This window comes from Ambystoma mexicanum, chromosome 3q (genome assembly GCF_040938575.1).
Source record: "Ambystoma mexicanum isolate Mex_15411 chromosome 3q, UKY_AmexF1_1, whole genome shotgun sequence".
In the NCBI taxonomy this organism is placed as follows: Eukaryota; Metazoa; Chordata; class Amphibia; order Caudata; family Ambystomatidae; genus Ambystoma; species Ambystoma mexicanum.
The window spans coordinates 143,129,552-143,151,451 of NC_090926.1; the positions used below are offsets into that span (position 1 = coordinate 143,129,552).

General features: G+C 46.1%; 1 protein-coding gene across 1 annotated transcript in view; it reads right to left on the reverse strand.

Annotated features, from left to right (window-relative positions):
* CSAD (cysteine sulfinic acid decarboxylase) overlaps nt 1-21,900 on the reverse strand; it is a 251,637-nt gene that overhangs the window by 60,029 nt on the left and 169,708 nt on the right. Inside the window, exon 13 of the mRNA XM_069653337.1 lies at nt 9,514-9,565. Within this exon, the coding sequence (XP_069509438.1) occupies nt 9,514-9,565 (52 nt within the window). The remainder of the gene's footprint in view (nt 1-9,513; nt 9,566-21,900) is intronic.

Sequence of the window (21,900 nt, forward strand, 5' to 3'; positions counted from 1 at the left end):
TTGTTCTTTGCTTTCAATATATTGTATGTGTACTTCACACAAACTTATCTGTTCATAGGTTTATCACAAGCTTTCATATGCTTGTCAAAAGCTTTCTTTTAGTTCGGTATTCAATCGTTGAAAGCTCTTATCCTTTTGCTCACTGTTCACCTTATCATATTATTCATCACAACCCTTTACTTTGGGTTTACGGTATCTTGTACATCATCTTTCCTTCCTTCGGCTTTCAAGATTGACATGTAAAAACCCGCAGGAGCACCCCGGTTGGAGTGTTCCCTTCTGCTCACTCACCGGTCCCTGGCATCTCCTCCGGGCAGCTGCTTTCTCTTCCTCTGCTCTGCATACACGTTTCCATTGGATTGCGAGCCCCGCTTGAACTTTGCTCCTCTCTCTGTGAGTTGCTGACAGCTCTGCTCGCTTCCCGCGCACCCTGCAGGTAGTTTGCAGCTATCGGATATCTTCTGTGCCCCACAGCTCCTGCTGCAGGCACCGACCAGAGAGGCTCCCACCGCTTTGGCCTTCTCACAGCCTGCCCAGGCTTTGGTGCCACAGTTCCTTCTGGATACTTGCCGATGTCCTGGTTTCCCGACAGGAACCTACTCTGCTGCCTCCTTATCTTCAGGATTTCTCTCCCCTCAGGCCAATAACTCTCAGCCCGGCTTCTCTCCTACTGGTCTCTCTGTTTTCTTTGACGACTCCAGCTTTTATGCACAAGCAACCATTTCACAGTTTGCAGGTGTAAGTCCTCAGGCCCAATTTCCCGAACATACTTAGTGGAGTACAATGAACATGCCTGACCCTTAAAACAGTCTGAATGCCTCTTCCTCTTCTCAGTACTAGTGTGGTGAAATGAAATGTAAGTGTGCAAAACTCCTAGTCACCTCTTCCTCGTCTCAGTACTATAATGGTATGAATGAGGGGAAGTGAGGGGAAGTGAGTGACAACAACCTATAAAGACAGGGGCAGGGTGAAGTTGATGACTACAAGGAAAAGGGGGATACGATGTCTTGCCTGTGGATCTCCTCTTCTTCACCCTCTTCCTAGGGTTTCTTGATTGATGATGTATTCTGGTGTTATCCGTGACAGATGGAAAAGGGTAACAATATCCTATAAATGCGGCTGGGATTGAGGGTTAATCATGCAATGGAAATGAGGGATATCGCCTCTCACCCAAGGACATCCCCCTGCCATTCACCAAGTCTCCTTTACCAAGGTGAACCTCCATCGCATCTCGACCCTCAGGGTCGGGATCCAAGCGTGATGGCCCTTCCTCTGCCAGCTGAGCAGAGGATGATGGGGAGAAGGAAATGAGGATGCCCACAGGTTCCTCACACTGTGTCAAAAACATTTGCTTGTCCTCACATCTATTTGTAGGCATTGTGTAGGGATGTCAGTGTCAAAATGAGAGGTGTTCAAATAAAAGTTCTGAGCTTCTTCCAGCTTTTGGTTTGTAAATGGTTTCCCTTCTCCAAAGTTCATAAAGTTCACAATGCTTTCAAGTATTTTATAATACAGTTCTTTTTAATACTTTCGAGCCCTTCTGGTTTGGATATCTTTCACCAAGTTCACAAAGTACAGTTCCTCAATTTCAGTTCTTACCAACTTTCCTTGATATTCAATCACAAGTTTCTTTGCAGGTATTTTAAGTGGCTTTGTCATAGGTAGATGTCCTCAGTCTAGGCGCAGTTGTCAGACCACGTGGTCCACCCATTACTGGTCACACAACCAAGACACCTGTCTTGCCTCTTCTTCCTTGTATGTACGTTGCCACTGTTTCAGCTCTACAGTGGTGCCTGATTGTTTCTCTTTTCACATCCTCATGATGATTTATCATTTGCTTGCTTTGCCACTATTCACTTGTTGCACTTTCACATATTCTTATGGCTCTTGCCAATTATTGTTCTCTCAGATTGTACAGTTCCTTAGCAGTGTAAAAGTCCACAAAACTGCTTTAATTCTGCTCAGTATTCAACAATATTTGCTTTTCATTCTATTCGGTATTCAAAAGTACTTGCTTTCTTCCCTTTATTCAAATCAGTATTCCAAAGTGTTTGCTTTCTTGCTTTCATTCAAATCAGTATTCAAAAGTGTTTGCTTTCTTGATTCCATCCAGATGGTATTCAAAAGTACTTATTATCTTTGGATCAGCACACATTCATGTTTGCACCAGAGTAATTTGCTCATCTGCTGCCTGGTGTCCCCCTTCCTAGGTTGACTCACTGGTCAGAGCTTACGGCACTCCAGCAATGCTTCCAGCCACCACAATCTCTCTCTCGTGCGGCGCTTAGCTCTGTCTCCACAGCAGCTCTGCATGGCTTTGCTCCTACCACAGATGTGTCTCTCGCAGCCCAGGCCTCACAATGAAGCTTTGCCTGGTCACTCTGATTCCTGTTCCGTAGTTCACTGCAGGCCTCTAGCTTCTTTGAGTCTTGCTTCCTGTTGCATACAATCTGCATCATGCTTGTGCTCTCGAACACTCCATCTGCCACGCCGCCTTCCATGAGATGTATGCGCTTCTGCAGTAGACCTGCTTCCACAGCTGACTCAAATTTCACCATTCTTGTTGCTTTTAAACTTGTCACCAGGTGGATTGGTCCAAAAAGGACTAGACTGCTCATTGCATTGGAAGTTCTGCATTGCTCTTGCTTGCCTCCTCCTCATCCCAGTACATAACTGGTGTGTGTAGGTGTGTGTGTCAATAAAGAGAGGATGTATTTCTCTAGTTGGTCTCCTCCTCATGCCAGTACCTAATTGATGTTTATTGGGAAATGATTTACGGGAAAAGTAGGGAAAGGATTGGCAATAGCCTATAAAGGCTTGGGGGACATTGGACTCATGGTGAAAGTGAAATTGGGGAAACCATGCCTCACCTAAGGATGCCTCATCTCCATTACCCAAGTCTCCTCCACCCAGGTAGTCCCCCCTCACAAATCCACCCCCAAGGTCAGGATCCAATAGCAATGGCCTTTCCCTGGCCACCTCAGAGGAGGATATATTGGGGAAAGAATTCAGGACACCCTCATATTCCTCACATACCCTTCCCCTATGCAGATTGGATCTGGATGTTTCACAGAGGACCTGAGAAAGAAAGTCGACATTTCCTTAATATCGACCATTCCGGTGTTCCACTGTGAAAAAGTATGGTTGGAGATCCAAGATCCACTGCACAACACTTGCATTTGTCTCCTTCCGTTGGCTAATCCACATTAAAAGTGAATGGTCCCTGATGAGTCTGTACATCCGACCAATAAGTAATATTTTAGGTTGAGAGTCGCCCATTTGATAGCAAGGGTTTCAAATTATATAACAGAGTTGTTTTTCGCTCTCGGGAAACGTTTTCTACTTATGTAGTATATTGGGTTTCCAGGCCGTCGTGGTCTTGGGAAAGGACAGCTCCTAGTCCTGCTAAAGTGGAATCCATTTGAAGGATAAAATCCTTTGAAAAATATGAATGGGGCTTTCAAAGAGGGTTTCTTTCAGTGTGGTGTAACATTTCTGATCTTCCTCATTCCATCTGATCTTCTTGGGTTCTGCATTTTTCAACTTATCAGTGAGTCTAGCAATTTTACTTGAAAAGTTGGGGATGAAACAATGATAATAGCAAATCAGTTTTAAGAAAGCCCTAAGATCTTTTTTTGTTTTGGGTGTAGGGGTGTCTAGGACCACTTTAACCTTCTCCTGTTGTGGCTCGACCGTGCCATTCCACACAAAGAATCCTAAATATTTGACTGCGGATACAGCCAATTTATACTTCTTAGGATTAGCTGAAAACCCTTGCTGCTCTCAAGACTCGCATGACTGTATAGATGTGATAGACATGATCTTCCCAGGTCCTACTGAGGATCAGAATAGCATCTATGTAGGCTCTGAAGAAATATGAGTATGGTAGTAAGATCTTATCCATCAACCGTTGGAATATTGCGGCGGCCCCATGTAATCCAAACAGGAGGACTTTAAAATTGAGCAGAGCTAGGGGTGTGGCGAAGGCAGTTTTCCCTTTATCAGGGCCATATAATGGAATCTACTAATACCCTCTTGTAAGGTCTATGGTAGACAGACAGACAGCATTGCCAAGCCGATCAATCAGGTCATCAATACGGGGCATTGGGTAGGCATCAAACACAGATATGGCATTGATTTTCCTGAAATCAATACAAAACCGCCAAATTCCATCAGGTTTGGCCACTAATAAAATGGGGGAACAGCAGGGGCTAGTAGATGGTTCAATGATTAGCTTCAAGCATGTGCTTTACTTCCTGGATGGTGGTCGCTTTCCTTGCCTCAGGTAATCTATAAGGCTTTACGTATACCCTTTTGCCATCAGGGGTACAGATGTGATCATATATTCCTGTCACTCTCTCTGGCTCCGCTTTGAATACATCAGTAAACTGGAGGAGTAAATCATAGACAGATATTTCTTGTTTCTAGTTATTACTAAGTTCGGGAGGGATATGCACCTTTCTATCAGAGTCATCAGGTAGTAAACATGACAGAATAGTGGTAGTGGACTCTGTAGGATTTTCTTTCTATTCTTTTAAAAGGTTGATATTGTATACCTGGGCTTTCAATCGGCGATCAGGTTGGGCAATTTTGTAGTTACAGGGTTTTGTCTGTTCTAGTACATCATAAGGCCTGTGCCATTTGGATATTAGTTTATTCTCAGAGGTTGGCAATAACACTAACACCTGTTATCCTACCGAGAAAGATCTTAAGGTGACCTTTCAACTATATGAGGTTTTCAGCTGTTCTTGTGCCTTCGCTATATGGGTTGGACTAGAGATCTTACTACAGTCATGTGTTCTTTAAGACAGTGGGCGGGTTGGGAGAGTGGAATTGGGGCTTTCTATCCTTCTTCCCCGGCATCTCTCAACATATCCAGGATATCTCCGGTTTCCCGACCGTAGAGCAATTCAAATGTGGAGAATCCTGTGGAAACCTGGGGGGTCTTCCTAATAGCAAATAAAGGCCAAGGTACCATCTGGTCCCAATTCCTTCAGTCCTGTTCCACTAGCTTCTGTAACATTGGTTTCAGAGTCGTATTAAATCTTTCTGCAAGGCCATCTGTCTATGGGTGGTATACTGGAGTTCTTAAGATGGTAATATGTAATAGTTGTTTCACTTCTCCCATGAGTTTGCTCATAAATGTAGAGCCCTGATCCATTAATATTTCTTTGGGAAACCCTACTCTTGAAAAGAAGGAGAGTAGGTGTTTCAGGATCTGCTGGGTGGTGTTAGCTCTAAGGGGAAATGCTTCTGGATATTGTGGGGCATAATCTACTATTACAAGTATGTACTTGTCCCCTAACTTCGATGTTTCCAGGGGTCCAGCAATGTCCATGCCAATTCTAGAAAACTGAACTTCAATGATTGGGAGTGGTTGATGGGCACTGGTGGTGGCATACGGGTGCTGGTCTTTTGGCAGATTGCACAAGACTGTACAAAGGTCTTGATGTCTGCGTGAATTCCGGGCCAGTAGAATTTGTTGAGGATTTGTGCCTTGGGTTTTGTCTGCCCTAGGTGACCTCCTGTCAGATGAGAATGGGCAACCAGAACAACCTGGTTATGACTCTTGGTTATGACTAACTGTGCTCTGACCATGCCTTCTGAATTGGTGGCTCCACTGTACATTGACCCATGATTTAAAAAGGAAAAGGGCCCTCCTTTCTCACAGCCCTCTTGTTCTGGTATGCTTTGCAGGAAGGCTTCAGCTAACCGTGGGTCATTCCTTTGGGACAAGACTAGGTCGGGAAGAATTCCTGGTTGTTCTTCCATAACCCTTCTGGGCTCAGATTTTTTTAGGGTGTCAGGTATTTTGTCAACCTCCCCGAAGCCTCGGATACCTCAATTGTGACTTCTTTCCTGGCCTCTTCCTTTACCCTAGGAAACATTGCTCTTTCGGGCATCTGTTACGCTCACCTGGTATCCACAGGGACGCCACCCAACTGGGTTACTTGCTGGTATGCTTCTCAGCTTTGCCCTGATGTGGTCTGCGGGAAGGTTCTGACTTGTGGTAGAATTAGGCATGCTCTCTGTCCTGCCTTCCTTGCAGGGGCGCATTGTCTTTCATGGGCGAGTGCGGTCCAGTTACTTCACTGACCTGGCCCGTTTGATATTGTTCGGGTAGGTCCTATTGCTTCTCTTTAGTTTTGTTGCTATCCTGCATGCCTTTCTTTGTTTTAAATGTCTCTTTTTTCTCCCTTAGGTATGCAGAGCTTCAGCGAGGCGAACTGGCTTGGTTGAGCCCCGCTGGTAAATGATGGCGCATTAACAGCGCTATGATGCGGTAACTAAGCGCTATGCACAGCGCTGCAAAGTCTTGCTTTTGCTAACCTGTGTTTTCCTTCCTTGTAGGTCGCGGTGTTCTTCTGCACGAGTGGAATGTCCGGAGTGATGCCAGACGAGAGGCGACCAGCCAGGTAAGCCTTTTGAGCAGTTTGTAATTTGTAAATGTCTCTACAGCTTACTTTAATGTTGCCTCTATCTTCCTCTTTCAGGTCGTTCTGTCTGGGAGGTGTGCAGATTCGAGGAAGCTGTTCTCAGTAGTTGCAAGTGTTTAAAGCTGAAGACTGTAGGTAAGATGCTGCTGCTAATGATGTTCCTTTTGTCTCCTTGCAGGCTCTGCTTCTCCGAGGTTCGAGGGAATAGCTGGACACGGTGAGCGTCATGTTGCAAGCTGCAAAGTAACACAAAGCATGTTCTGCAGTCAGGGTGTGGTTTATATAGCCCAGGTAAAGTAGTACCAGGGAAAGTAGTTCCTGTCCTGCCACACCCAAAACACTAGACCGCATAGCTTGGTTCTTAGTAACCAAGCTATGTGGATGCCTCCATGTTGGCTGACAATACAATAAAGTAGTTCCCAAGCACATTGTTGTTCATGGTGTATGAGCCTGGCGCCATATGACTGGCCCCATGAGGGCTTTTGAAGAGGATGCCAGTCTCTAGAGGCCCGTGTCCTGACTCCACCTGGCCAATGGGTTTGCCAGAGGGGGTTTTGGGTGAGGGTCGTGACACCCCTGTACACTTTTATCTCCCTGACAGATCTTTCCCATGGTTCTGTAGTAACACCTTTATGTCTCCCCTAAAATCTGGGTCTACAATCCCCTGCTAACACATCAATTCCAAATGTCCATGCAAACCCAGACTTGGGAGCCAATCTGATGTATGAATGTGGGGGTTGACTCAAGACCAGATCAGTATTAGTCTTCTTTCACTTTGAGGATGATTTATTCCCTGCTGCTGCAGATATCAAATCCAATAGAGGCTTCTGTGGCTACTGAGGAGGGGTCTGACTCTTTGGTACTTAGCTTCTGAAAACTTAGGTTACCACAACTTGTATTGGTTGAGCCGCATCCCACTCATGACACCATTTGTAAAGGCATCATGAAGTAGACACAGACAACTGAATTAAAGTTTGGGATCTCCTCCCTAGCCCAGGCTTTCGTAAACCCCAGGTTAGTAATACCAACCAGTAACTCCTACTGTCTAGTTGCTGCCTTAGGCTATGGATGACTCACTAAGATGATGGCTTGCTAAACTCCCTTAGGGACTTACTAGCTGTCATTACACCATTCAGATGTTCAAGTTTCTACTAGAGTTGGGAAGTGCCTTGCACTTACTCATTTGGATTCAGACTTGTTGACTGATGGACATGCTAATGTCTTACTTTTACTGTCTCATCCTCCACCTTACTCCACCTACTGCTCTTCTGCGCCTCCGAAGTACCACTCCTCTGAACTCTCACCTGCAGCCTTTGTTCTCACCACTTCTCCCACTTCTACTTTCCTCCTGCTACCTCCCACTACTACTAATGTTTGCTTACCACTACTACTCTCCTCCCACTACCCTCCTCCAACCTCCACTATTCTCCTCCCACTACTCAAACACCCTTCTCCCACTCTGTACCGACTGCTTCACATTCACTTCTTACACTACCTTACTCTACACCAAAACATGCACACTCAATGTGTTTTACCAGTTTCACTCCTAAACCAATACCTCAGCTACTGCACCAATCTCCTCCACATGCCACTGCTGTTTCCTTCATCCTGCTGGTCTCTTGGTCCACTTCTACTACTGACCTCACCCAGATAACCCACACGTCCGGTTTCCTGGTTAAATCCCCCTGTTTCTCTGGACACTGCCCAACTCTCACTAGCCAATCTAGTTCTGGTCCCTTGCCCCTCCACCAGGGCGGGTATGTATGGTGAAAATGCATAAGAAAGGGGCTATGCCACGCCCTCTTTCTTAGTGCAGTCTCCGTGCATTTTTTATAGCGGTGCATATGAGCCGATGTTTCCCTTCATGCTTCGGTTTCCTTCCCCGACCAGTCTCCTGGTAGGTCTGGTTAGGGATAGTGCGCTCTTTAGTCCTCGGTTGTCGAGGAGGGCCTTCGTATGGCTGGACGGACTTATCAAGCACCTCTCTGCTGCTCCTTAGTCTTTCCCATGCTGCTGCGAGTAAAGTGGCTTCTCGTTCACCAATCATGTGATGCCGCATCTGCGTTGTTCGTCTCCGGCCTCGGCCCTTCCTCTTTTATCCGCGCAGGGACTCTCTCATTGGTACGTATCTTCCCTAGGTTTTCAGTTCTCCTTGTTGGCTCTCTACCTTTTTATATCTCCTGTAGACTCCCAGCTACAACCTCAGGCAAAGATTCCCTAAAAGAAGCACAGGAACACTGATGGCTGGAGACAAGGGACTGCACCCTAACATACTGGCTGGCACAAGGGAGGGGTAGGGAAATTGGGTCCTCCTCTGATGGCTATGATGGCTCTGTCCCACTATGGATGGACTATGGATGGCTCCCTGTTACGGCCGCTGATCCTGACCGAAAAGGGTCTCTCACCTACTGTTGACAAGACCAGTAAACAGGCCTTTTCACACCTATGCTGTACATATTCTGTGTGTCCTGGCTTGGAATACAATAAGCACATACATTTACACACTAGGACATGCTTCAGCTTGCAGACTGCACACATACCCAAACAGATAGACATTTAGACAAGAGGAAAACTGTTTTAATGCTCTTGATGAACTAAACAGGTATGGAGTAGAATCACTTGTATATTGCACATGTAACACTGTTTCAAATGATGTTGGCACTCCATACGAGCCATTCCCACCTGAGTCTCAAACATCTCTGACCACCTTTTTCGGGTCAGCTTGGAGGAGATCTCATTCTAAAATGTTTTAACTGTGCTTAGTGCCTCCATTGTTCAATATGGTGGAAAAGTAACGTCTAAAGGCTAATGTAAATCATAGAAATGCCCCCTCAATACTTTGTCATCAGTAAGTAATTTCTTATTAATAAAAGCAGTCTGCTCAGTTAGTCCCACACACAGCAGTGAACACTGGATGTCTTCATTATACCGGTCTTAATGACCTTGTACACAGACGCATCAAACTAGAGTGACTAAGACTAGATAGCAGCGGAAGAGAAGCTGGTGGATCTCAGGACAGATGACTCCTGCTACAACAGGCTTAAATCTTGTGCAGGATGCACATATAGTCCCTCACCTCTTGCACCAGACGGAAGCCTTCCCTTTTCTTCATCTCTTCCAACAGGAATCTGTGGGAGAAAAGAGAAGTCAGTAACCATAGGTATTATAGAGTGGGTCACCGTCCTATGCAGGACATGTTCCCACACTACATGACTACACACAGACACATAAACAGACCCTCAATGGCAGACACGGCAGCTTCCTTAAATGTGGGGTACTACTGCAAGATCTCTTCTGCTCTAAATACGGAACACTACATCTCTCATCCTCTCATTTCCAGAGAGTATTGGCCCCATAACCTTCATTTATTTATTTTTACATTGTAGAAGGCACAAAACCCACAGGCATCGAGGAGATGTTTGCGAAAGAAAGAAAAGGGGGAAGGATGGGATTAAGAGGGAGGGAAAGGAGGGGAGTTAGTTCAATATCGGGTACATTTTCAGGCAGAAGGAAGATCTCACATGATTTCTGTGAAGTCAACGCAATGTCAGTGGAATAAAATGGCTTTCAGTTGTTTCCTGAAGGGCCAGCAAGTGGGTTTGGATCATAGGAGAGGAGGGTAATGACTGGGGAGCTTGAGCCCCGAGCTGTAGTTCATCTGAAACACAGGGTAGCAAGTCTGGGGCTGTAGATTGATCTGATGGGTCTGAACGAGTTGTTCTTGGAAATCAATTGTGAAACGTAGGGCGATGCAGAGTTAGCGAGGCAGCGATGAGTAATGGAGAGAATTTTAAAGTTAATCAGTTCTCTAACAGGTAGCAAGTGGGCAGCTTTTCTGTGAGTTCAGACAAGGTCACGTCTGGAAAGGTTCATGGAGGCACGGATGGCATTGTTCTGGATGGTCTGGAGCTTGTTACGGTTATGTTCTGATGTGCCTGCGGGTGTCCAGTCATTATTTCGAATACAAAAGGGTCAAATACAATACATTCGAACCAAAAGGATTGAGAAAAGAAATGTTCGAACGCTTTTATTTTAATGAATTTTTTATTTTTGGCTTTGGTGTCGGAAAAATTAGTGGCCTTTCCCCCCAAAAACAGGGGTCTGGGGGAGTACCCCCCCCCCAAAAAAAAATAAAAACGTGCATTCGATTCTTTTTTTCCGATCCTTTTGGTTCGAATGTATTGTAGTTTGAATCTATGTATTCGAACATTTGACTATAAACCGTGCCTGCGAGGAGGGAGTTGCAATAGTCAAGCCGAGAACCGATTACTGCTCTTGAGATGGTAAGGTGGTCTTGTTAGGACATGAGGTTTTGGGATGCGTTTAAGAGTTTTGTGGTATATACAGCTGAAGACGCAATTGCATTGACATGGCGGGTCATGCATAGGCTAGTGTCAAGATGTACGCCTAATGTTTTAACAGTAGAGGAGACAGAGATGGTGCAGGCACAGTAGCCTGTTTCAAGTTTGGCCAAACGAGACGGGGGGCCTACAATCAAGATCTGTCATCGTTGAGATAAAGTTGGTGTGTGGCCAGCCAAGATTGAATGGTGTCATAAATCTTGTCGATGTGTTTGGAGTCTTGTGCATAGATGCCGAGAGGGGGATGAGAATCTGAGGATCATCGGCATAGTTTGTGTAAGAGATACCCAGAGAGTCAAGATGGTCGAAGAGAGATAGCTATTATACAGAGTTGGTTATGCACAGGATCCTTGAGGGACTCCACAGGGAACTTGAGTAGGGTGGGCAGCTGCACTACCCACAAAGACATGGGCAATTTTGTTGGCAAGGAATGAGGTGAACCATTTGGTGGTCATAGGGGAGAAGTTGGCTGCTTTAGTAAAGTGGAGAGTTTGATGGTGCACTAAATTAAATGCTACCAAAAGATCTAGCAGTAGGAGGTGGGCAAGGGTGCCAGCATCGCGGATGTCGTCCAACTGGTTTTTAAGCCCCATGAGGGCATATTCAGTGTCATGCCCTGGACGGAAGCCTATTATCGAAGGATGAGTATCTTGTGTAGTTCCAGGTGGCTTGTATCTGAATGTGTGCAGCACGGTCTAAGATTATTAGAAGAAAAGGGACAGTGGTGATATGCCTGTGATTGGTAGGAATGGTGGGGTCTAAGGAGGCTTTTTTGATAAGTGGTAAGATCCACGCTTCCTTGACATTGGGTGGGGTAGAGCTGCTGGCAAATGAAGAGTTGATAAATGCGGTAATGATAGGGATAAGGGCTGAGGCACAGTCCTTGATGAGGGGGCCTGGGTAGGTGTTAGCTTGGCATCGGGAGGGATATAGACCAGCAATGAGGGTGGAGACTTCTGATTCTGTAATGGGAGAGAAGCTCTGAAGAAGAAGTTGGTTTTGTAAGCTAATGATGGGGATTTTAGCCAGTTGGCTTTGAGGGCACATTTCTTGGCATGCAAATTTGGAGACAGGGGGTGAACCAGGAGTTGATATGCATAGCTGGTTTAGCTTTACGAGGTATGAGTGAGGCGAAGGCTGACTGAATGGCAATATTATAGGTGTCGAACAGGTATGAAGGATTGGAAGATAATGCAGCTAACGTGAGGGTATGATCAGCTGAGACGATGGGGAGAAGTCACTCTTTAGGGAGGCTACAGAAGCAACTGGTTATAGCAGGAGGAAGAGATTGGGTATTAGTAGTCTGTGCAAAGGTAGCAGGCACCATGAAGGTGATGGTATGGTGGTCCGACCATAGGTTTGGAGTGACGGCTACATTGGTGGTGTTGCAGTTAAGATCTTCCAGCCAGTCAAGGAAAATGCCTAGCCAGTGTGTTGGGCTACAGATAAATTGAGTGAATCCTACAGAGGCTTGGGAGTTGGCCAAAGAGGTGGTGTCTTTGTCTGATGGGTTGTTAAATCCCAAGTTTAGGTCTCCCAAGAGGAGGACTTTGGAGGTAGGTTTGATGCAAGAGCTGAGAAGATGTGTAAGGGCATCGTCACTGGATGTAGCTGGGCCACAGGTTGGTAGATAACGTGAATGGTTATGGTGGATGTCCGCGATACTGTGAGCTTGGTGCTGAGGAGGTCGCAGGATAGAGGAGTTGTGGTAGAGATGGATCTAAAGATCAATGATTCTTTAAATATGAGGGCAACTCCACACCCTTTGTGTAATGGGCAGTCACAGCGTAGGATTGTGTAGCCTGCTGGGACGGCAATGGTGCGAGCTGGACCAGCAGCAGGGTGTAGCCATGTTTTAGTTACAGATAGGATGATCAGATTGAAGTTGAAGATAATGGGCCTCATTACGACCCAGGCGGAGGACCACGGTGCTATGAGCACCATGGTCCATGCCGGTGTCCGCCATGGCGGAATGGGGAATTACCACCCCATTCCAAGGTTGGCGGGGCGGTAATTCCCCATGCCGCCATGGCCCTTCCCCATTCCCATTTTTGCCCCATAGGGCTCAATGGGAATGGGGAAGGCGCTAAGTACGGTGCCGCAAATTGTGTCACCGTACTTAGCACCAAGGTCCCTTTGCAGGTCCCTACTTTAACGGCTGGTAAAACCAGCCGTTAAGGTTGGGTCCCGCAAAGGGACCTCGTAATTAGGCGCTAATAGGTTAACGGCGTCGCAGCCTTTTACGGCGCCGTTAACTCATTAGCGCCTGGGTCGTAATGAGGCCCAATGTCCCTAATATCTGAGGCATGGGCAATGATGGAACTTGCATTGACAAGAGCGCAGGAGAGAGGATGGTGTGGGAGTGGGAAAGGCTTTTGTTGCAGGTAGTTTACAGCGGGTGTGCATGCACAGGTGTGCACTGTGGTAGTAGCTGAGTTGTGGGCAGGAGTGAGAAGTAGGTGGCATAGCTGTACAGGATCAGAGCCTTGAGGTGTGGTCCATACCTATACAAGATAAGGCAGTAGGTATAGAGGGCGGGCAAGCGAGTTGTGAGCAAGTCCGGGGGCTGGTTCTAATGAAAATTTTAGGCATGCTAGAAAAGCAGGCCTGCTGAGAGGAGTGATTGTCGAGTACTGTGTGTCAGTTAAAGAGCGCTGAACAAGCATGTGATAGAATGAGATGGCAGGAAAAAAAGGGGTGACTTGGACGCAGCAGTTGTCACTGAAGGGGTGGCAAACTGCATCCTGCAGTGTGAGGTATTTACAAAAACGATCTTACCGTGGGAAGCCATGAATGAGAAAAGTGATGTGATTAGGGCTGCGTTATTAGCAGTGGGCGGGAGGAACGGTGCTCGTAGGTGTGAGCCTGGGGCGGGGGAATGGAGTCCTTGTTGATGTGCTTGGCATTAAGTATTTGTGAGAGTGATTGGCCACTAAGGTAGTTGTAGGCTTTAGACAGTGGCTTTGATGCAAGGGACTTCAGGTGACGTAAGGGGGTGGGTTGATGTGGTTAAGGGGGTACAAATGGGTGGGCTGGGCTACTTAGGTCGCAATGGGCAACAACACAGAGGGGGTTACCTGGATGTAGGACCTGGTCAGAAGAGTTAGAAGAGATGTGTTGGGGTGTACTTAGTGCTTCTCTGCAAGCCATGCGCGGATCTGCAGAGTGTGGCAGAAGTGCAGATGGCATCAAACCATAGAGGTTGGGGAGTCAGACACTCAGCAGGGAGGACAGACAAATGCAGCGTATCATAGCAGTGTGACTTAGAGCTAGAGGCGGCAGTGTTACCCATTGTCCTCTGATGAGATGTGGGTGTTTAACCTTGTGGCAGTGTTAAAAGATCCGTAAGGGTAACCGCAGGCATTGCAGCTTCAGGCAGGGCTCTTGGAGTTGGTGATAATTAGGGCGAGGAGCGTGGCTTAGGTGCCGGTGTGCCGGCTTTTGCTGGACAGGGCCAGAAAGGGGTTACTTGAGGCCTTAGAGTCTGGGCTTTGTGTATGGCCAGCATCGCATGCCGGCTCTTGGGGTCGGGAAACATATGCAAATTTGCTGGCCAATCCGCCATGATCGGGGGAAGGGCAAATAGGGAGGCATTCAAAGCAGGGCAAAGGCTTCTTCATGTTGGAGGATGAAAAGCATTCTGAGATCGGAACAAAAAGACCAGCAGGGCTGGAAATTATAACATCCTCGGATGATTTTGCCAGTTCCTCTTTTCTAATTCTCCTTGATCTATCTACTGCTTTCAACAATGTGGACCATCCTACTCTTCTTTCTATTCTTTCTTCTTTTGGGTTTTCCGGTTCCACCCTACAATGGTTTTCCTCTTACCTTTTCAGTCTCTTGGTCTGGTAAAGGTTCTCCTACCTATCCCCTTCTTCCTAGTATCCCTCAAGGCTCTGTCCTTGGCCTTCACTTTTCTTTTCACACTACTCTTTTATCCACTCTCATCTCCTCCTTTGGGTTATCATCCCATTTCCACATGGATGATTCCCACATTTTCATTTCCTTTTCCTTCTTTTCAGACTCTCTGAACTCAAATATTTCAGCATGTCTTCTTGCCATCCAAACTTAGATGAATGATCATTTCCTCTACTGTAACGCAATCCAAACTGAAATAATTTTTTCCCATGCTGCTCTCCCCTCTTCACTACCCCCTCTCTGTATCTCCTCCCCCGCTCCCCTCTTCTCTTTCTTTCAGTCACTCTGCTCGTAACAGGGTTATTTTTTACCCTGACCTTTCCTTTATTCCTCAAGTTTCCAAATTGCTAAATCTTGTTGCTTTCAGTTCTACAATATCTGTAAGGCTTGGCCCTTTATGACGTTTCATGCGACAAAGCTCCTGATTTCTACTCTTATATATTCTCGGCCAAACTACTGCTCTTCTCTTCTTATTGGTTTTCCTTCCTATCGCCTTGCCCCTTTGTGTTCCATTTTCAACTCTGCTATCCACAGTCTATGTCTGGTCGCCCCTCGGTTTCATTCTCTCTTTGTTCTCTCTCTTGGCTTAGGTTTGACAATCGGATACTGTTCCACTTTCTTACCATTGTCTACAAAAGCATCCATAGTCTCGATCCTCCTTATCTTTCCTCTCCAATACCATTCTATATGCCCCACAGGCCTCTCCGTTCTGCCAATCAGTTCCTACTCCTTATTCCTAAACCCCTCTGTGCACAGTCTTGCCAGCTCTTTTTCTTAGCTGGTTACTAAGCTCTGGAGTTATCTTCCACTTGACATTGGCTCTTGCCCATCATTACATCTTTCCCACACTCGACTTACATTTTTCTTGCGTAATCCTGAACTTTAATTTTGATCCTTTGCGCATTCTCTCATATTCTTTACCATGTCTTTATGTTTTGTACTCCTTGAATTGTGTGCTACCTTGTTTGTGCAGCACTTTGGCAAAAGCGCATCATACATTTAATAAAATACAAATTAATGGTGGAAGTGCACTGCAGTCATGAAGGCATTTATTCACTTCCCATCTCAAGTTCACAACACCTGATCAATGATGTGAACATCTGAGTATTTGATGACAAACCCTGTTAATTGGATGGGTATGTGGCCGTTCGATGACAAAATTTGCCAATGGCCAGAATACTCCCAACACCCTGTATGGCCAAGCTGGCTCTGACACATCCAAGGGTGCTACACCGCCTTAAAGCCCCAACGCCATCATGAAAATATTCATCAACTTAGGCGCAATGCTAGGCGTGATGGATGACAATGTATAGGAAAGTCTTCTTTACAGAATTACCACTTTCAGAAATGGAAAGGACAGAGATAAAACTACCCCAGCCCCTCCCAGAGAAATTGTAATCAACAAGCACATGCATGACAATAAGTCTGGAAATTAAATTCTCTGAAGTCAGAATGGTATCTGGGGACAGGAGATCTGGTTATATCATGCCCGTGTTATATCAATTTCACTGTCCTCCCCATTGTAACTGACAGGATTCAGTCTAATGTGACCTACCACGTCTAAAAGACGATTCATGTTGGATCCCTTTTTATTTGGCTGAGAAGCTGCAACTCCCAGGTACAGTAGTGAGCCTGTTTAGTCAGGAGTGTATGACTGAAAACTTTGAAACCTACACTTCAGCATCCTTCAAGCAATGTCCTGCCTGGATATCATGTGCCTTCAATGGGTATAAAAACTATAACAGACTATTTGGTCTTCTACCAAAAAATAAAGACTATTGGCCGATTCTTATAGAAGCACCTAAGATTAACTCTGACTTACCCTTGACCTAAACCTTGAGGCAGCTATGTGATTCAGAACAAAGTTACTATGATAAACTCAGACTTACTCCCTACTTAGCAATTTAGGAGTAAATCCTGAGTAAGTGCTGAGTCAGATTTACTCCTAGTAATGTCTGTGTGAATCAAATTATCCTCTTCAGGTTTAGGCAAGGGGAAGTCAGAATTAACCCAATTTTGTATTATGTTGTACGTACATTATATAAACTCTAACATAGAAATAAAACACAGGATGTATGCTACAGCATTTATTCTGCCATTTACTTTATGACACAAAGATTTGGCAGCCACCTTTATATGAAAAAAGGAAATATATGTCTAAATACCTTCATTTCGATGCTTCCAAACTGCTGTAGCTTTTGTAATTTTTCCTTATTCCCTTCTCATAGTATCTCCACTTTCTGCAGTGTAAAAGATTGTTCAAAGGTTCCAATACAATAAAGAATTAAATGGTCATTTTATGCATATGATTCTCTAAATATGTATGTGGAATGGGGACTGGGCATGCAAACAGTGCCGTATGGGACCTGGCTTCCCCATTCAACTTCTCCTCCTCTAAAGTTCTGCCTTGTTTGGAGCCTACACCCCTGACCTGAGGAGCAAGACAGCCTGGGAGTGAGTGACATATGCCACAGTAATGTTATTCTCACCTATGACCAAAGGAGTAGGTTTGGTTAAAAACACACATTGGGGTGTTAGGAGTGTTGTAAAAATGAAACGAGCACCAAACGCAGTGTGCATTATGTACTTAGTTATTCAAGCATAGGTCCCTTTTATCACAAACCTATTTGATAAGATCTGTGGTCATTCGTATGTTCCTAAAAAGCTCTTTGAGTTCATGTAGAATAGCCAGGAACCCTCACTAGTGCTATCTGCATGATGCCCTTTTATCATAAGTATATTTTGAAAGAGTACAATAGGAGTGTTGCAAACTGTCCACCTTGGAATCATAACCTTCTATCAGAAAATAAAGTGTAGTTATTCTAGGTTTGATAATGTGCTTCGCTCAGTAAGTCATGTTTAAAATTCGTATTAAAACTATGATCTATATAGGAAGATACTATTAGAAATGAACATTTCAGAATTTTAAAGAAAGTGAGTTACAATGTTAGTACAACTTAACAACTTAATTTGTTTTTGATAACTTCTTTTGATAAAAATACACACAATCGTGTCTATCAAAATGTCCTTCCGTCCTGGAAAAGGCAGCACTCAGATGCCAGTATCTTTTTCTTCTGTGAGCACCAATTTAAATGTTTAAATTTCTTGTTGGCCACTGACTGTATGCACAAACAGTAATAATAAATAAAAAATAAAGAATAGCAAATAGAGTACTCTGGTACTGTACTAAATTGGTTTACCTGCTACACCAGGCTCTCAAGATAAACATGTTGCTTTCTACCTGACTCCAAGTCTCCTGTGGAATCCCCCAAGGCTCCATCCTCTCACCGATCATTTTTAAACATTACATGGAGCCTCTGGTCACACTCCTCAAAGCTCCCGATATATAGCCATTCACCAATATTCGGACAATTCTCAGTTGTACATGAGAGTTAAAAGCCGAAAGGTCATCAGTCATCTCTGTGATTACCTAGTCATCATGGAGTCTTGAATGTCTACGGCCTACGTCAAACTTAACCCATCCAAGAACGACTTTGCCCTCATCAGCCACCCCGCTAAACAACAACTGTTCAACAACAACTCAAAGATCCAAACCTAAAAGGATTCTATCTGCAGCTCTCAGATTCAGCTAAATCCTTAGGTGTCACCATTGACAGCAGCTTGCCCTTTCAGAAGTGCATATCCAAGAAGGCCCAAATAGTCTGGCTTGAAATCACCACCCTTCACAAAATCAAACCCTTCCTCGCTCCGCAGGACATCAGGACTGTAGAGCAGGTTCTTATGTTCTTAGACTTCGATGGAGGACATACCCTCCTTTTAGGGTTTGTAGCTGCTCACTTGGCTCCTCTAAAAGCAGTCCGCCATGGTGCAGCAAGTCTTATAATGGGGGTGCAGAAATTTGACTGATTCATCCTTTCCTACGCAAACTACATTGGCTTGCTCTCCAATGCTGCATGTATCAGCTACAAAGCACTCACGAGTAGCACACCAGCATACATGGCGCCTAAGCTTCACATACCTGGTCGCACACACTCCTCTCACAGCAATTTACCAACCAGCTCGAATAATAACTCGTCCACTATGAGGGGACTCACACCAATCCTTCTCTTGTCACAACCAATCCTTCTAGGGTCACTGTATTTACTGTTGTCACCTGTTACATCTAGGACTTCCCTCCATCCAGGTCTATCAATTGCAGGTACTGCCCTTATCCTGCAATCTGGGATAGAGATATCACATCTACTATGGCCACCTCTCTGACTCCCCTGACCCCTGCCCTTTCTGCACCACCCCCACGCTCCATCATTCACCCCTCCCAGCCCAGAACCTTGGCTCTATCACCTAACTTCATGAAACCCCACCTACATCACACATCAGGTTGCCACCCATATCCCTTGGCCCCAACAATGATACACTGAGCCCCACAACCCTTGGCCTGAACAAGCTAGCTCTAAGATCAGAGGAGCACTCTGGCGTGCCAAACACCACTCGCCTCAATCCCTCACCCCGCACACCTCAACCCAACCGAACAAATCATCATCCATCCTCCCCCTGGCATCTATTGAGAGCAACCCCACACTCCCCGCCCTTACAGCCCACCCAATCTCAACTCATAAGCCAGAGGAGCTCTCTGCCGCTCTAAACATCACATGTTGCCCATCACCACCACACCAACCTTGTGCCCTGTGAAGAATTCCTCACCATCTCTCCCTACCTCCCAATCCGCCCTCTCCCCCCTCAACCCCTCACCCACAGACCCCCCTTTCTTACCCTTTCCCTTCCCTTCCCTGAAATAGCACATCTCGCCCTTTCTAGAACAGTCGCCTCGTCCTCCCCTCCCTCTGACCACCCTACCCTCTCTCATACTCTTCCGGCACCAATGCCCACAAAACACCGAAAGAATAACAGAGCCTCTCCATCGACGCTCCACTCCTCACCACTTCTCCATCGGTCCAACCTCCCATCACCTTCATCCCCTACCTTCATACCCTCCACCTCACCCCTCTTCACCCCCTTGTTCTCCACCTCTCACCTAGTACACCTAAACCCCTAGCACCCTCCAGACTCCCACCACAAATAACTCCCTTAAACCGCCTTACCACTAGTGCTCCACTCACTACCCTCCCCCTAATCCTCACCACCATGCCTCTCACAAACTTACCAACGCCCACCTACTCTTCCCGCCTCCCATTGACCTAACCCTCTCAACCGACTCTCAAAGTGCACGTGCAACCAGACCCCCCACTACCCCCACTCAATCAGTCGCATCTACTCAGACTGATCCTACCACGCCCCCATCTCACTGATTACCCTTGCCCACCGAGCACTCCCAGCGACAAGCAGCAACAAAGCCACCTCCCCTCATGAAGTCACATGCATCCTCTTCAAATCCCGCTCCATAACAAGAAATAGGCACAACATCTTTGACCTCCTATCCTCTGACAAGCCTGACCTCATCTTTATCACCGAAACCTGGTTCTCTGATGATTTTGCACCAGTCGCCCATAAGGCCTTCTCCCCTGGCTACTCCCTTATCGCCCAAACCCATACATACAACACCTCCTGTGAATCACTTCCAATAAAACTCTCGTTACCATCAACACTCACCCACAGCTTCCTACTCATCTACAGACCCCCTGGATACGACAGATATTTTGCCAACAATCTCTGTGACTCAATAGCCACCATTCAGGTAAATCACCCAACCCTTACACTATTGGGAGACTTCAATATCTGGTTTAATATCCCCACCAACCCCTTGACCCAACCTCTTGTCGACAGACCACTGGTCCAACTCATTCAGGTGGATACCCCCTTGATGCGATCTTCAGCTCCTGTGACCTTCTCTCTATATCCAGTCCCAAACTGGTTATCTGGACAGACCACTCTGCCATCCCCTTCGCTACCCACACTCCCGCCCCTCCTCCCACAGCTCTCCCCGCCCCCACCTTCGACCACAAATGCTGGAACAAAGTCAAGGTAGTCCCCGACCTAGCCAAAGCTCTACTACTCTGTTCTCCTTCAATTCTGTCCTGTGATGGACCCCTAATCACTGAATCCTTTGACTCCTGGTTTAAAAATCTCTAATTCCTCTCGCCCCCTCACGTCCCGCAACTTCACGCATAGGACCCTCCCCCAAATGGTGCACATCCAACTTGAAGACTCTCAAAAATCAAAACAACACTCTGCAGCACAAATGGCGAGCATCCGAAACCGTCCGTGGCAGATCTTTGTTCGCCCTCCACCACCGTAATTACAAATCTGAGATCCGAAAGGCCAAAAAAGCCTATTACAATAAACAAATTCTGAACTGTGGCAGCAGCAGCAAAGAACTCCACAAGACCATTTCTGAATTTGTCAAACAATCTTGCTACTTTGCCCAACCCACTCCCACACAACCAATCTGCGACTCCCTCTCACTATATTTCTACAACACCGCAATTGACAGGATGGCAACCCTTAGCACCAAATTCTCCACCCTCGCTCACTGCGCTACATCCACTGCTCCTGTTGCCCTGACGCCCTCTATGCCAACCTTCGACTCCTTTCAACCCATCTCGAGAGATGAGCTCCTAGACCTACTATCTCGCAGCAAACCCTCTGGATCGCCCCTCGACCCCTGCCCTGCCTCCCTTCTGAAAGAAATATTCTCCTCTCCTTGCGCAGGAGAACATGCAAGATGCATACTTAATGACTCCCTTACCTCTAGCACCTTTCTTGAAGCCTCTAAAATAGAGCATGTAAAAGCACTTCTAAAAAAGGCATCCCTCGACCCCTTTGACCCTAAGAATTACTCCAACACCAGATTTCTTGCAAAACTCATTGACCGGACCACATCCTTCCAGCTCAACAGCCTCGCAGAATCAAACAAACTCCTCAACCCCGCACAATCAGGCTTCAGACCGCGCCATGGAACTGAAACCACATATCTCGACCTTGATGATCTCAAGTTTGCAGCTAACTCTGAGGGTTGCGCAGCACTGATTCTCCTTGATCTGTCAGCAGCCTTTGACACCGTTAACCATGCAATCCTGCTTGATCACCTGCACTCCCTAGGAATCCGTGACTCGGCACTCAAATGGATTGCCTCCTTCCTCAGCAACACGAAACAAATCACCCTCCTCACACCTTTTATCTCTACCGCTCGTGCTGTAAAACTGGAGTACCCCAAAGCGCGTGCCTCTCTGCTCTCCTTTTTAACCTCTATCTTATCACGCTATCAG